At 48.7% G+C, this 12,543-nt stretch overlaps 1 protein-coding gene across 2 annotated transcripts in view; it reads right to left on the reverse strand.

The window, feature by feature from the left end:
• PACS1 (phosphofurin acidic cluster sorting protein 1) overlaps positions 1 to 12,543 on the reverse strand; it is a 145,352-nt gene that overhangs the window by 18,227 nt on the left and 114,582 nt on the right. For both annotated transcript variants that reach the window (XM_029915362.1, XM_029915363.1), the window contains exons 3-10: positions 8,859 to 8,948; positions 8,045 to 8,170; positions 5,821 to 5,965; positions 5,480 to 5,571; positions 5,304 to 5,384; positions 2,358 to 2,417; positions 1,233 to 1,393; positions 775 to 868 (exon numbers count right to left, since the gene is read on the reverse strand). In XM_029915362.1, the coding sequence (XP_029771222.1) occupies positions 775 to 868; positions 1,233 to 1,393; positions 2,358 to 2,417; positions 5,304 to 5,384; positions 5,480 to 5,571; positions 5,821 to 5,965; positions 8,045 to 8,170; positions 8,859 to 8,948 (849 nt within the window). The remainder of the gene's footprint in view (positions 1 to 774; positions 869 to 1,232; positions 1,394 to 2,357; positions 2,418 to 5,303; positions 5,385 to 5,479; positions 5,572 to 5,820; positions 5,966 to 8,044; positions 8,171 to 8,858; positions 8,949 to 12,543) is intronic.

Here is a 12,543-nt window from a genome sequence, read left to right on the forward strand (position 1 = left end):
GCATGCCCTCTGCTGAAGTGGAGAGAAGAGAACTTAAAAGACTCAGTTTCTTTGATCTGCAGAAAAGACACTGGGCTTGCAAGAGCAAACTGTAAACTACACTAAAATCATGCACATCTCCTTCCCTTTAGTTGTAAATGAGAACAGCTCCCCAGGGCCTGAGGTAGACACAGCATCAACCCAGGCTCCTACCCCTGAGCCACTGCCAGGGCGAGCCTTCCTGAGGAGGGAGAGAGCCCGGTGCAGGGTGATGCGGGCCTCCTGCAGTGCTGCAGCAGACAGCAGCTTTTCCTTCTGCTCACCAGGCAAATTGAAATGTACCCACTAAATTCCTAATTCTTTGAGGGCACTCCCCCCCCCACGCCCCCATGAATAAAGCCTATGCGGTGTCTCTGAACAGACCCTGTGACTCCTTGCCCCTTTACGTTCTTTCCCTAGGCTGGGAAGCAGCGCCGCTTAATGCTGGTGGGGCGCCTTACTCCCATCTACCCTGATGATGCTGAGGGAGAAAACTGACGCGCTGTGTGTTCTGGGAAGGAAGGCTCCAAGTCGTGGTAGGAACTGACCGAAAAAGAACACCCAAACTGCCACAGCAATGCCCACAAAGAACTAAGCTCCTAGCTAGGACCGTGCTGAGGACATCCAAGGTTGACACAAGCCGAGACTGCTCTTCTGCAATCACAAAACGAGCCAAGAGCAGAGTGCCCGGAGGGTTAAGCCCCAACACTCCCCTGGTCCCTCTCCCCGACCCCCATAGCCCTTGGTCTTGCTCACAGGGCTGGTGGTGTCTTTGCCGAGGCTGCCCTTGCTGTTGAGGCTGCCAATCTCCGTCTGTGAGCTGGACTGCGACATCCCCTCAAAGAAGGGCCTGCAGCGAAGAAGCACAGCCAGGGTCAGTGGCCTCCAGGGCCCAGGGCAGCAGCCCATGGAAGGTTGGGTAGTGACACAGGGTTCAAGAAAGATCAACAACCCAGGCTTGTAGGACGCCCGCTGCGGAAGGACACAGCAGAGTGGACAAGGAGGGCCTGGACCAAAGGGCTTCAGGAAAGTCCCATCAGGACTTTTGTCAGCTAGAGGCAAACCGTGATCCTTATCCAGAGAGGTGGAGGTCCCACAGGGTGCGGAGCCAAACTCCCTGGTAATGGAGGGGAAGTGAGGGGGGGCGTCTAGGAGACTGGCTTAGGAAGGAGAGGTGCAGGGAGACCATCCGATAGAGCAGGTCTGGGCCTCACTTGAGCTTGGGCTTTGGAGTGCTAAGGATGCTTTCCGTCTCTTCCATTTCAGGGCCACTGTCGCTGGGGTTGTACATCTCCAGACTATCATACAGCTCATCCAAGTCCTCTTCCACCTCCCGTATCTGCTCTCGGGATACATGTTCCAGCCCGAAGCCCACCTGTGGAGGGAAAGAAATCTGTGAGTTTGGGGTTACCTCTATTGACAACTATGGGAGACATGCAATTATTTTCTCCTGGACAGGTGCCAACTGGCCTCCTTAACGGGCAATGCCATAGCTTCAGACGCATCGGGGTAACCCTGGTGTCCTTTCTGTGATCTACTCCTGAGAGCAGGAATGTGGTGAGGCCACCTCTCCCTTTTAGTGCCTCCCCACCACTCCACACTGTGGGCCTGGCATGAGAAGAAAAGCAGAGGTGCTAATGTACTTCTGCCAAAGCACGGGCACAAGAAAACCCAGAGCTCTGTGAGCTGTGAGGGCCGGCTCTGTTTTCCTGAGGAGCCCACAGAAGGACAAAGACACCTCTAAACAAGTTTCCTCTCCATCTCTTTCCAGTTCCCTGAGAAGAGAAGCCTGTAGAAGCTGGCATCAGGCTGGTCAGAGACCAGGGAGGACGGGACTTCTCTAGTTTTTATTTTAAGTTTATTTATTTATTTTGAGAGAGCAAGAGTGCAAGCATGAGTGGGGGAGGGGCAGAGAGCGATCCCAAGCAGGCTCCAAACTGACAGCACGGAGCCCGACATGGGCTGGATCCCATGAACTAGGGCTGACCAATGAGGATGCCCCTACCTCACAGGCTGTTGCTCACAACGTTCCCCTTCCAATAGGAGGGCACATTCAACAACAACCGGATTTGTTACTGGCACCCTACACCAGAGGCGTGGTACTGGACAGCAGCTGAGCATGCCACGCCACCCCTGCCTCCGGGGGCTGTGAGACCTTGGGGGCTACATGGAAAGCTTTCCTTTCTCTTCTCAAGTAGCTTAAAGCCCTTCATTAGCTCCTTTCTCACCTGGGGGTCCTGCAATCCTGACTCGCGGTGGCAGGAGAGAGCACACCCAGGAATGAGGGCGAGACTCAGGGACTTCTACTCACCATCAACCTCGGGAGTAAGGGGCCGTACCTCGTCTGAGACTTTAAACCGCTTCAGGAGGGCCACAAACTTCTGTTTGATGTTAGGTTGCTGTAGGGACAGATTGCACAATAATTCTCAAAAAAGACCCACTTGTGGACTGATCAAGTGAAGTAACAGAGAGACCCAGAGCCCGCCTTTGTAAAGAGCTGTGGGAGGACACAAAGACAGGGAGAGTTTCTCCCCTCCGGCACGTGAGACCCACTAGGGAAGCGGCATGTGCATTAATGCTGGGGCAGTTCCCAGGGCCCTGGGCAGAGAGGCGAGGAGGGGGGCTCATCTCTCCCTGAAGCCCTCCCACCCCCCCACCCCCCCGCCGCGTCTCCGGCTCATTCATGTCTCCACAGGTCCATGGTGCTGCTTGGCGACTTCCACCTACATATACACAGGCGCCTCACACCCAGAATTCGCGAGAATTCATCACCTTCTCCCTGCTCTTATCCTAAGTACCATCATCACCAGCCCCCGATCATAGGAGTCTGGACCTACAGTCTCTCCCTTCCCCTTTCCCCTCACAGCCGAGCGGTCACTAACTCTGACACTCTTCGTCAGCTGTAATACCACCGCTTTCCTCCAGGCCTTTTCCTCCCCACAACTCTGTGCGGTCACCGCAATGGCCTTCAGCCGACACTCCCCACCCTCACCCTCCCAGCCACTTTCCAGTCTTGTTCTCTCCACAGGGATCATCACAAACGCAAATCTAATCATGTTACTCTCCCCAAACTAGAGGTCCTCATTGGTCCCCAGGGCCCGGAGGACAAACTGCAGTGTCGGGCCCACGTGTGTGTGAGGGCTGCTCTGCTCACGTCACCACCCACCACCTCACGCCCACATTCCAGTGGGAACTGCTCGCGGTTCTGTAAAGAACGGCACGCTGCTGTGCCCCTTTGGGCCTTTCTATACGGTACCTTCTGCCCTGACCGAACATTCTCTCCCAACTCGCTCGGTGAGCCTCTGCTCATCCTTAGAAACCCATCTCTCGGCATCCGGTCTGCGAAGCTCTCTTAGCACTTCCTCTCAGAGTTGGTCACTTTCCCCTTAGTGCCATCGCGGTCCCTTACACCAAACTCTGTCTTCTAGCACTTACTCTACTATGGTGCAGCCACTGGTGTAGACATTGTCTGTGTCTAGACACTTGGATCTCCTTTACGGTACAGAAGAGACCTTTCTTATCTCAATGTCTCCAACTCCGGGCACAGTGATGAGCCTGGGGTCCTAAGTACTTCCTGACTGAATGACTGACTTGCCATCTGGGGACAGAAGAGACTAACTTGCAAGTAAGCAGGAGCCAGGCCTTCAAGAAAAAGCAGGGCTTCCAAAGGCAAAAGGGCATCCACAGTAGAGAAAAAACAAACAAACAGGAAGTCAATTAGTGTATCTAGAACAAAGTATTCTTGGTGTCATGTGTATAAAAGGAGACAGAAACTAAAGAATTGTTACTAAGTCTCTGATAATCTGACTGGAAAGTGCCTGGGGCTAAAAAACCAAAAATAAAAACAAAGAACAACCTTTGAGGTAGAGGATATTAATCGGAACATGAACTCTGGTCATATAACAGAGGAGACCACGGGGAGACGTGATGCACAAAGCTCCCGTAGGCATCTGATGGGAGGAAAGTGGGGCCTCTCTGGTGACAGAGCTGGAAGACGAAAAACTTAACAGGAGGAGCTACGACACAGTGACCCCCTGGTCCCGTCCCATTGTTAGCACAACATGAAAGCCGTCCAAGGCTCTGGGGACACGCCCTCCCCACGTCATTCTGGAGTGCCAATCAGGGATTAGACACCTGAGGACAATGAAACAGTTCTCACACTGAATAGTCATTATTCAACAGGGGAAATCGAGGCTATGGTCTTGAGAATTTACATTTAAGCCCGCTGATACCTGAGGATGGATGGAGGTGACAGTGTTTCATGGTGAAGGCCAGGTTTAGATACAACACATCTGGAAGGTCTGGCTTACATGCAGTTCATTCCTGAAGGTGATGGGAGTCTCTGTTCTTGGGGTCCCTAGGCTAGCTCTGTACTAGACAATCAGGATGTGTCAGGAAAAATGAAACTGAGTTTCTGACGCTTTGACTCCCCCATGCAAGAACTCCCGAATCAGTCAAGTTAACTTAGACCAAGAAACAGACTCTTAACCGACTGAGCCACCCGGGCGCCAGAAACAGACTCCTAACAAGAGCTATAGAACAAACTGCTGGGTACCGGAGGAAGGTGGGTGGGGGATGGGTGAAAAGGTGAAGTGGATTAAGAGTACACTTAACACGATGAACACTGAGTAACGTGTAGAACTGTTGAATCACCATGCTGTCCACCTGAAACTAATGTAACAGTGTGTTAACTATACTGGAATTAAAATTAAATTAAATTAAAAAAAACCCCACCAAGGTTAACCTAGAAATCCAGGTATTAAGTGTCTCAGTCCAGGACTCTTAATTTTATCAAAATAGTGACTTTTATTTATTATAGACTAGATAAGCACTTGCCTATTATTTCTGGGTTAAAATGATTAAAAATGGTGACACCCCTAGAGAAGACTGGGTCTGTGTGGCAGGGAGGACATCATCTGAAGTAACCTCCCTGGGAGGGGACATGGGGTGTCTGAGGTGCTCTGCTTCTTGAGGAAGCATTTTCTGTTCCAAAGTCTAAAACAGGGTTTCTCAACCTATTTTCTATCCTGACATAACCTGAAAAATATAACACACTCCTATAAGCAAGGCTGCTTCTCGACAACAGTGACTTTTAGTCAGGCAGTGGTCGGGGGGCGGGGGAGAGAGGAGGAGGAGGAGGAGGAGGTCGAGGGGTACATCCAAACCTTCGGGGAATGACCACATGCAGGTTTTCAAAAAGACCCCAGGAGTTTCAACATACCACTCTCCCCTTACCTCCACATTGAAAATCTCAGGAGAAACCCTCCCAGACCTTCGAGGCTCACCCTTGTGATGGCAGAGGTTGAGGTGAGTTTCCTCCGGGTCTTCTTTACTTTCCGTAGATCCTCATCTTCATAAAACAGGTCCTAAGTGGTGAAGGGATGGCCTGGAGTTAGGAAACCCCGGGAGGGTCTGGAGTGATTTCTCCAGACACCACACGTGAGAGGCTGTGGGAAGTTACCTGCCCGTGCAATGGGTCATCACTGCCTTCCTGTTCGGATGAGAAACTCTCCTCCTCTTCCTCAGAATAATTGTCAATGTCAGGAGAACGATCTGGAAAGAGACACCTTAATAAGACAACCTTGCGGTGTGAAGATCGGCCTGAGGGAGTTTGGCTGGCTGGAGTCGTGGCTCTCTGGCTCTCTCTCATCTGGTGGAAACGGGGCTGGGGAGGGGCGGGGGAGGGCCCCACGGCAGGCCGCGTCTTATTCTCAGGGCCCTCTGAACTCTCTCCCAGGACGGGGAACAGGTGATGGGCTGGTTCGTGACCCGCAGGGCCTCTAGACACCGCGTACGTCTTACCAGACAGCTTGGACTTGATTCCTTCGTGGTCAATGGGCTGGCTGGACAGAGAGTAGATCTTTATTTCTGCCACGGGCACCGAGACGTCCTTCACGTTACTGTGCAGGCCGAGCACCAGAGCGCCTTCATTCGGGTGCTGCATCACCTGAGACCCGGGGCAGTAAGACGCCTTACTAGGGGAGGTGAGTTGTCCCTTTTCATAAATCCAAGCGGATGTGCAAGCCAATGGGACTGACATTCTGCTAATCCATTTTCTTTCTCACTATCTTTCAAATCCATGCCTACTTTTCCACTATTGCCTTCAAGCTCTTACTTGAAAACTATCTCCAGAAATGCCAGCCACTGGTCAGGCCTTGTGCTTAAAAGAAAATCGAGGCTGGAGACTAAAAATGACGGCTAATCTCTGGCACTACATTTTAGTTTTAGATCTTGACAGAGAACTAGTTCTCCAGGCTTAGGCCGGCCTGTGGACGGTGGTCACCTCTGTCTGGCAATGGGGAAAACGACCTACAGTACCTGAGAGAACAGAAGGGCTTGACCCGGGTGGGGAAATGTGGCATCCAGGACACTTCACCCCCCAGCGTCCCTCATACTGGTTCAAAAGCTGAAGAGGAAAGATCGATGGGCTGCCACTATCTCACATATTCTATTTATTAAGGTCATAAAAACTTTCCTATTTAAGTACTAAAGTACAGACATAAGGGTTTTTTAAAGTTTATTTACACAGAGAGAGAGAGAGAGAGAGACAGCAAGCATGAGCAAGCAGGGGAGGGGCAGGGAGGGAGGGAGGGAGGGAGGGAGGGAGAGAGAGAGAGAGAGAGAGAGAGAGAGAGAGAGAGAGAGAGAGAGAGAGAGAATGAATCCCAAGCAGGCTCTGCACCATCAGCACAGAGCCCACTGTGGGGCCTGAACCCATAAACCATTACATCATGACTGGAATGGAAACCAAGGGCTGGGGGTTTAACTGACGGAGTCACACAGATGCCCCCAGACCTAAGTTTTAAGACGGACGGGGGTGCAGCCGCACAGGAGCTGGGAGCGTGGCAGCAGCCGAGCCCGCACAGCGGGAGGACCTCCCCGAGCCGGCCCTGCAGGGAGCTCCATGAGAACTGCGGACTGCGCTGTGACAGAGGTCAGCAACTATTTCTGAACAGCAGGGTTTGAGGAGCAAGCTAGTGCTTTCTGGGAACAGGCAATTGATGCTACTGATGACAAGAAATGATATGGTGACAGGACTTCAGTTTTTAAAAGGGGGACCTGCTCAAAATCTACGAGTATCATGTAATTAGAACTATGGACAGGGGAAAGGCTAGAATAAGCCCATCAGTGTTGGGTTGGAATTAATTGGAATGTGAGCTCGTGATCAGAGAGATAGACATAGACAGGGAAACAGGTATGGGGGGTGTGTGTGTGAGAGCATATACACTCATGGAGATACATTTCCTAGTTCTGTCTGGTCAGGGGGAGTAGAAGCAATGACATCCTAGAATACTCCTAGAACTCATGGAACCCATGAGTTTGTAAATACCATTCTCCACTAAAGGGAACCAAGACTCTTCAGAGTCAGTTCATTCCAAGGCTGGGTCAGGGAAAGTACAAGATGATATTTTGTACCATAAAGTAAAGAAGTGTATAAAGAATGGTAGCACATGTCAAAAAAGATATAGAGACTGGCTTGGAGGGGCTCCCACTGGCCAAATCTGAGATAATTTAAGCATCAAAATAATAATAATAATAATAATGATAGTAACAGATTGAACCACTGAGTTAAACAGGAATCCACAGGCCATTACTAATGCATATAAACGAACTGACTAGTAAATGGGGAAGAAGACATAGCTGTCTTAGAAAGTGAACCAATATGCACAGTTCAGAAAGGAAACTAATATGCATGAATGTTCATATGGAGAGAGAAAAATAAGGCAAGTGTGGGAATATGTTAGCCCTGAAGAATCTGAGGGCAGGGTATATGGGAATTCTTTATACTATTCTTATAACTTTCCTGTAAGTTTGAATTTTCTTTGAAACTTAAAACATTTTGGGAGGGAGAAATTTCTTGGATAAGAAGAGGTATATCCTGAATTTACAAAAATAGAATTAACCTGTCAATAAACGAAACGAAAGTAACTTGTACAATAGAACGAAACACCCAGCCACTAGGTTGGAAAAACCACCTGCTAGGCTCAACTGGCTGGGCCTGGTGCGTCCCCCGTGTCCCTCTCACCTCCGCCATGTTGATAAGGCCCACAGCCAGGGTCTTATAGCCCAAGATGGTCCGGTTCTTGTAACGCTTTCTCCTTTGCAACATAATCTGTAGCTTGTTGGCATCTCGCTTCAGGAAATGAGGGTACTGCCAAGTACAAAAGAGTCAAGCATAGTTAATGAGCAACTGGGTCCTTGGGTTCTGGTCCTGCTAAAGGATGCGCAGTCCTCCTGTGCCTCGCTGCCTCCTGCTGTGCGAGGGGAGTGGGTGGGAGGGTGGAGGGTGGGGAGTGGGGGATCAGGAGTGAAGAAAACACGTGAAGTTGCTGCTGAGGCTTTGATTCTCCTTGGTGCCTGATTCCCATTCTGCGTACACACACGTTGAGAACATTGCCTCTTTCTTGCCATGTGATCAAATGTTTTCTCCATATGCTTCAATTTGGGCTCCTGGGATTATGATGAGAGAGAGACACACACTAAAGAGGCCTAAGAAGGGAAGGGATCGAGATCACCACACGGGGCAGAATGAGACGGAAGGGGACACACTCAGCTGGAGTGCGCGCTGCAGATCACTGAGGACAGGCACCGGGGCCGAGCGGGATCGGATGGGCAGGCTAACAGCCTTCTCCAAGGAAAGGGAAAAAGAAGAACTTGGGTCTCAGCATCCTCACTGTGGCTGGCTAAGTGACTGCTGGAGGCCCTTCAGGCTGGCCACAGAAGCTCAATTCATTGGGTAACTTTAATTCACTGGGCTGTGGCTGCTCTTGGACAGAACAATCTCCAGGTTAAAGGACTATTTGGGGACTGGAGTAGACATAAGTGACCTGGATTCTCACCTGAAGGGAGAAGGTTAATTGGAGCTCTGTTTCCACCAGTCCACTAGCTGGAAGGATGATCTCGTTGGAGCGAAGAATCCTTTTTGAACCCTGAAACCAAGAAAAAACAGGTCAAATCTGTAGCTTCAAAAATTAGACCAAAAGAAATATTGTTTGCAAACAATTTTTTTAATTAAAAAATGTTTTAACATTTATTTATTATTGAGAGACAGAAAGAGATAGAGCATGAGCTGGGGAGGGGCAGAGAGAGGGGGAGAGATGGAATCTGAAGCAGCCTCCAGGCTCTGAGCGGTCAGCACAGAGCCCAACACGGGGCTCGAACTCACAAACCACGAGATCACGACCTGAGCCCAAGTGGGATGTTTAACCAACTGAGCCCCAGCAAACAACTTTAAAATTCTACAAACATTCTTACCAAATATTTCATTGGTTTTTATTTTACTCATTAAAATCAAGCCATACCATAAGTATGATTTTACATGTGTTGTAGGTTCATAAAAGACTTTTATATAGAAGTGATTTACTTTTGCATGTGACTTTTCCTGACAGTCCCCAAGACGAGCCAGGCAGGTCACAGCACCATGCCCAACTCTTCCTCCCTTCTTGCTCGCACACTGACGCTCGGCTTGCGCTGTCCTGCCGGTTCGCGTGCCCCTCTCCTCTTGGACGCCCACCCGTGCGTCCGCACACAGCCGAGGCGCTCCCCTTTCGGGCCTCAGCTTAAGGTTTTCCCAGGAACCTCTCCTCTCAGCTCCACCTCTTCCAGCCTAAAATCGGTTAGATACTCCAGCATCTTTGGCTTTAAAGATAAAGTTGGACCAGACTATTCCTAAAGCGCAAAAGAGATCAGCAGGAAGGCCTGAGGAGCGCCAGTAAATTTGTATAAGTTGCTTAAAAAAAAATGAGACTTAAACACAGTGAAATGTCCAGATCTTGAGCACACAGATCAGTGAGTTGATATATGCATACACCTATGTAACCCACATCTGCCTCAAGATATGCAACATTTCTGGGGTGCCTGTACGGCTCAGTCGGTTGAGTGTCTGACTCCTGATTTCGGCTCACATCATGATCCCAGGGTTGTGAGACTGAGCCCCATGTTGGGCTCTGTGCTGAGCATGGATCTGGCTTGAGATTCTCTCTCTCTCTCCTCCCCCCGCCCCTGCCCTTTGCCCCTCTCTCTGGCTCATACTCTCTCTCTAAAATAAAATTAAAAAGAAAGAAGATGTACATTTCTATCGCTTCAGAAAACCTCTGTGATCCTGCCCAGACAATCCGACACTGCTCTCTCAGAGGCAAGCCCTGTTCTGATCTCTGTCACCGTAGGTTAGTTTTGCTGATTCTAAAATTCCATATAAACAGAATCATACAGTACGCAGTATTATGGTCGGGCTTCTTCAAACATCATCTTTTGAGGTTCATACAGGGTATTGCGTGTATTAGCAGTTCTTTCCTTTTTATTGCCAAGTAGAATTCTTTTCTACTGTTGCTGAACATTCACATTTGTGATGTTTCTAGTTTTTGGCTACTATGGCTAAAGCTGCCATTCTTGTTACAAGTCTGTATAGGCATTTGTTTTACTTTTTCTAGGGCAAACACTTAGGGAAGGAACCGCTGGGTCTTATGGGACATATATGTTTAACTTTATGAGAAACTGCCAGACCAGTTTCCAAAGCGCTGGTACCATTCCCACCCCAGCAGCAGTGTGGGAAAGCTTACGTGCTCCTTATCTTCACCAGCACTTGGTGTGATCAGGTCTTGATTCACGGATCCTAATGGGTACACACAGTGGAATATCACTGTGGTTACAATTTGCATTTCCCTGGTGACTAATACTATTAAGTAACTTTTCATCAGCTTATTGATCATTTGTAAATCCGCATGTAAATTTCCATGAGGTGCCTGGTCAAACATTTTCATCCAGGTTTCTTTATCTTGTTTTTGAGTTGTAAGAGTTTTTTATTTACACAAGTCACTTGTCAGATATATGTATTGTAAATATTTTCTTGTCTATTCATTTTCTTAATTTTTGGGTGAAGCATTTAATTTTGATCAAGTCTACTTTATTATTTTTTAATGGTTAATGCATTCTGGCTCCTATCTGAAAGAACTCTGCCTACTCCAAGACTGTGAAGTTACTCTGCCTTGTTGGAGCAGATATTCTGCTGCTTCTCTTTAGAGATTTTATAATTTTGGGGTGCTTGGGTGGCTTAGTGGGTTAAGTGTCCGACTTCAGCTCAGGTCATGATCTCATGGTCCATGGGTTCAAGTCCTGTGTTAGGCTCTGTGCTGACAGCTCAGAGCATGGAGCCTGTTTTGGATTCTGTGTTTCCCTCTCTCTGACCCTCCCACTCATGTTCTGTCTCTGTCTTTAAAATAAACAAACATTAAAAAAATTTTTAGTATATGTGCTGCCAAAGCAAGCACACATTAAAAAATTTTTTAAAGAAATTTTTATAATTTTTGCATTTATATTTAGGTTTCTTATACATTTCTAATTTTTTTTTAAATTAGACTGAGACACCCAGGCACCCCTCCATATCTAATTTAAATAGATTTTTTAAAATTTACTTTTGAGAGAGAGGGAGCGCACGCGCGCATGAGCTGTGCTAACAGCAGAGAACCTGGTGCAGAGCTCGAACTCATGAACTATGAGACCATGACCTGAGCTGAAGTTGGACGCTTAACTGACTGAGCCACCCAGGCGTCCCCCTCAACCCCTTACTTCTTCGACCTCATTTCCTACTGCTCTCATTCCTCTCCGGCCTCACTGGCCACCTCCTCCTTCCTCTTAATTCTGTCAGAAACATCCTGCCTTAGGGCTTTGCTTTGCCTTTTCCCTCTACCTAGGATGCTTTCTCCAGACAGCGCCTGTCTCCCTCCCCTCACATCCTTCAAAGTCTTTGCATAAATGTCATCTCAATGAGGCCATCCTGGCCACACTGACTCCTCTCACTCTGGCATGCTAGCGCCCTTTATCTTATTTTATTTCCCCACAGGACGTTATCTCCTTTCGATTGCAGCAGCCCTCAGTATTTGAACTCTCACTAGCCAAATATGTGCTATAAATACTTGTAAAACTTTCTATCCCAACTGCCTTATCTGAAGTGCAAACCTATTAAAACCAACCTGCGGGGGCAGGCAATGGGACAGAGGGCAGGGTGGTCACAGGGTCACGGTGAGCACTGGCACTTTTTATATTTTTTTAATGTTTATTTATTTTTGAGAGAGAGCGAGAGCGAGAGTGCAAGTGAGGTGGGAGGGGCAGAGAGAGAGAGAGAGAGGCAGACACAGAATCCGAAGCAGGCTCCAGGCTCTGAGCTGTCAGCACAGAGCCGGATGCGGGGCTTGAACTCACAAACCGTGAGCTCATGATCTGAGCCAAAGTCAGACGCCTAACCCACTGAGCCCCCCAGGTGCCCAGCACTGGCACTTCTAAAGCACGGTGCGCTGCTCTTCTCACCTTTCCCACCAAATCCAAAGATTTGCTCTTCATGGGTCACAGTACTTGCTTCTTCCAGGGCCTAGGGCACTACCTACCTACTTGGGTCCAATTTCAGAATTACCTTTAGTATCTTTGCATATCATCTTTAAGCAGTGTAACAGTACGCCTTCATTTGCAGTATAGAAGACGACTTCTATCTGATACTACAATATCATTACCTATAGCACATAAAAATACCCA

The sequence above is a fragment of the Suricata suricatta genome, chromosome 11, assembly GCF_006229205.1.
Source record: "Suricata suricatta isolate VVHF042 chromosome 11, meerkat_22Aug2017_6uvM2_HiC, whole genome shotgun sequence".
In the NCBI taxonomy this organism is placed as follows: Eukaryota; Metazoa; Chordata; class Mammalia; order Carnivora; family Herpestidae; genus Suricata; species Suricata suricatta.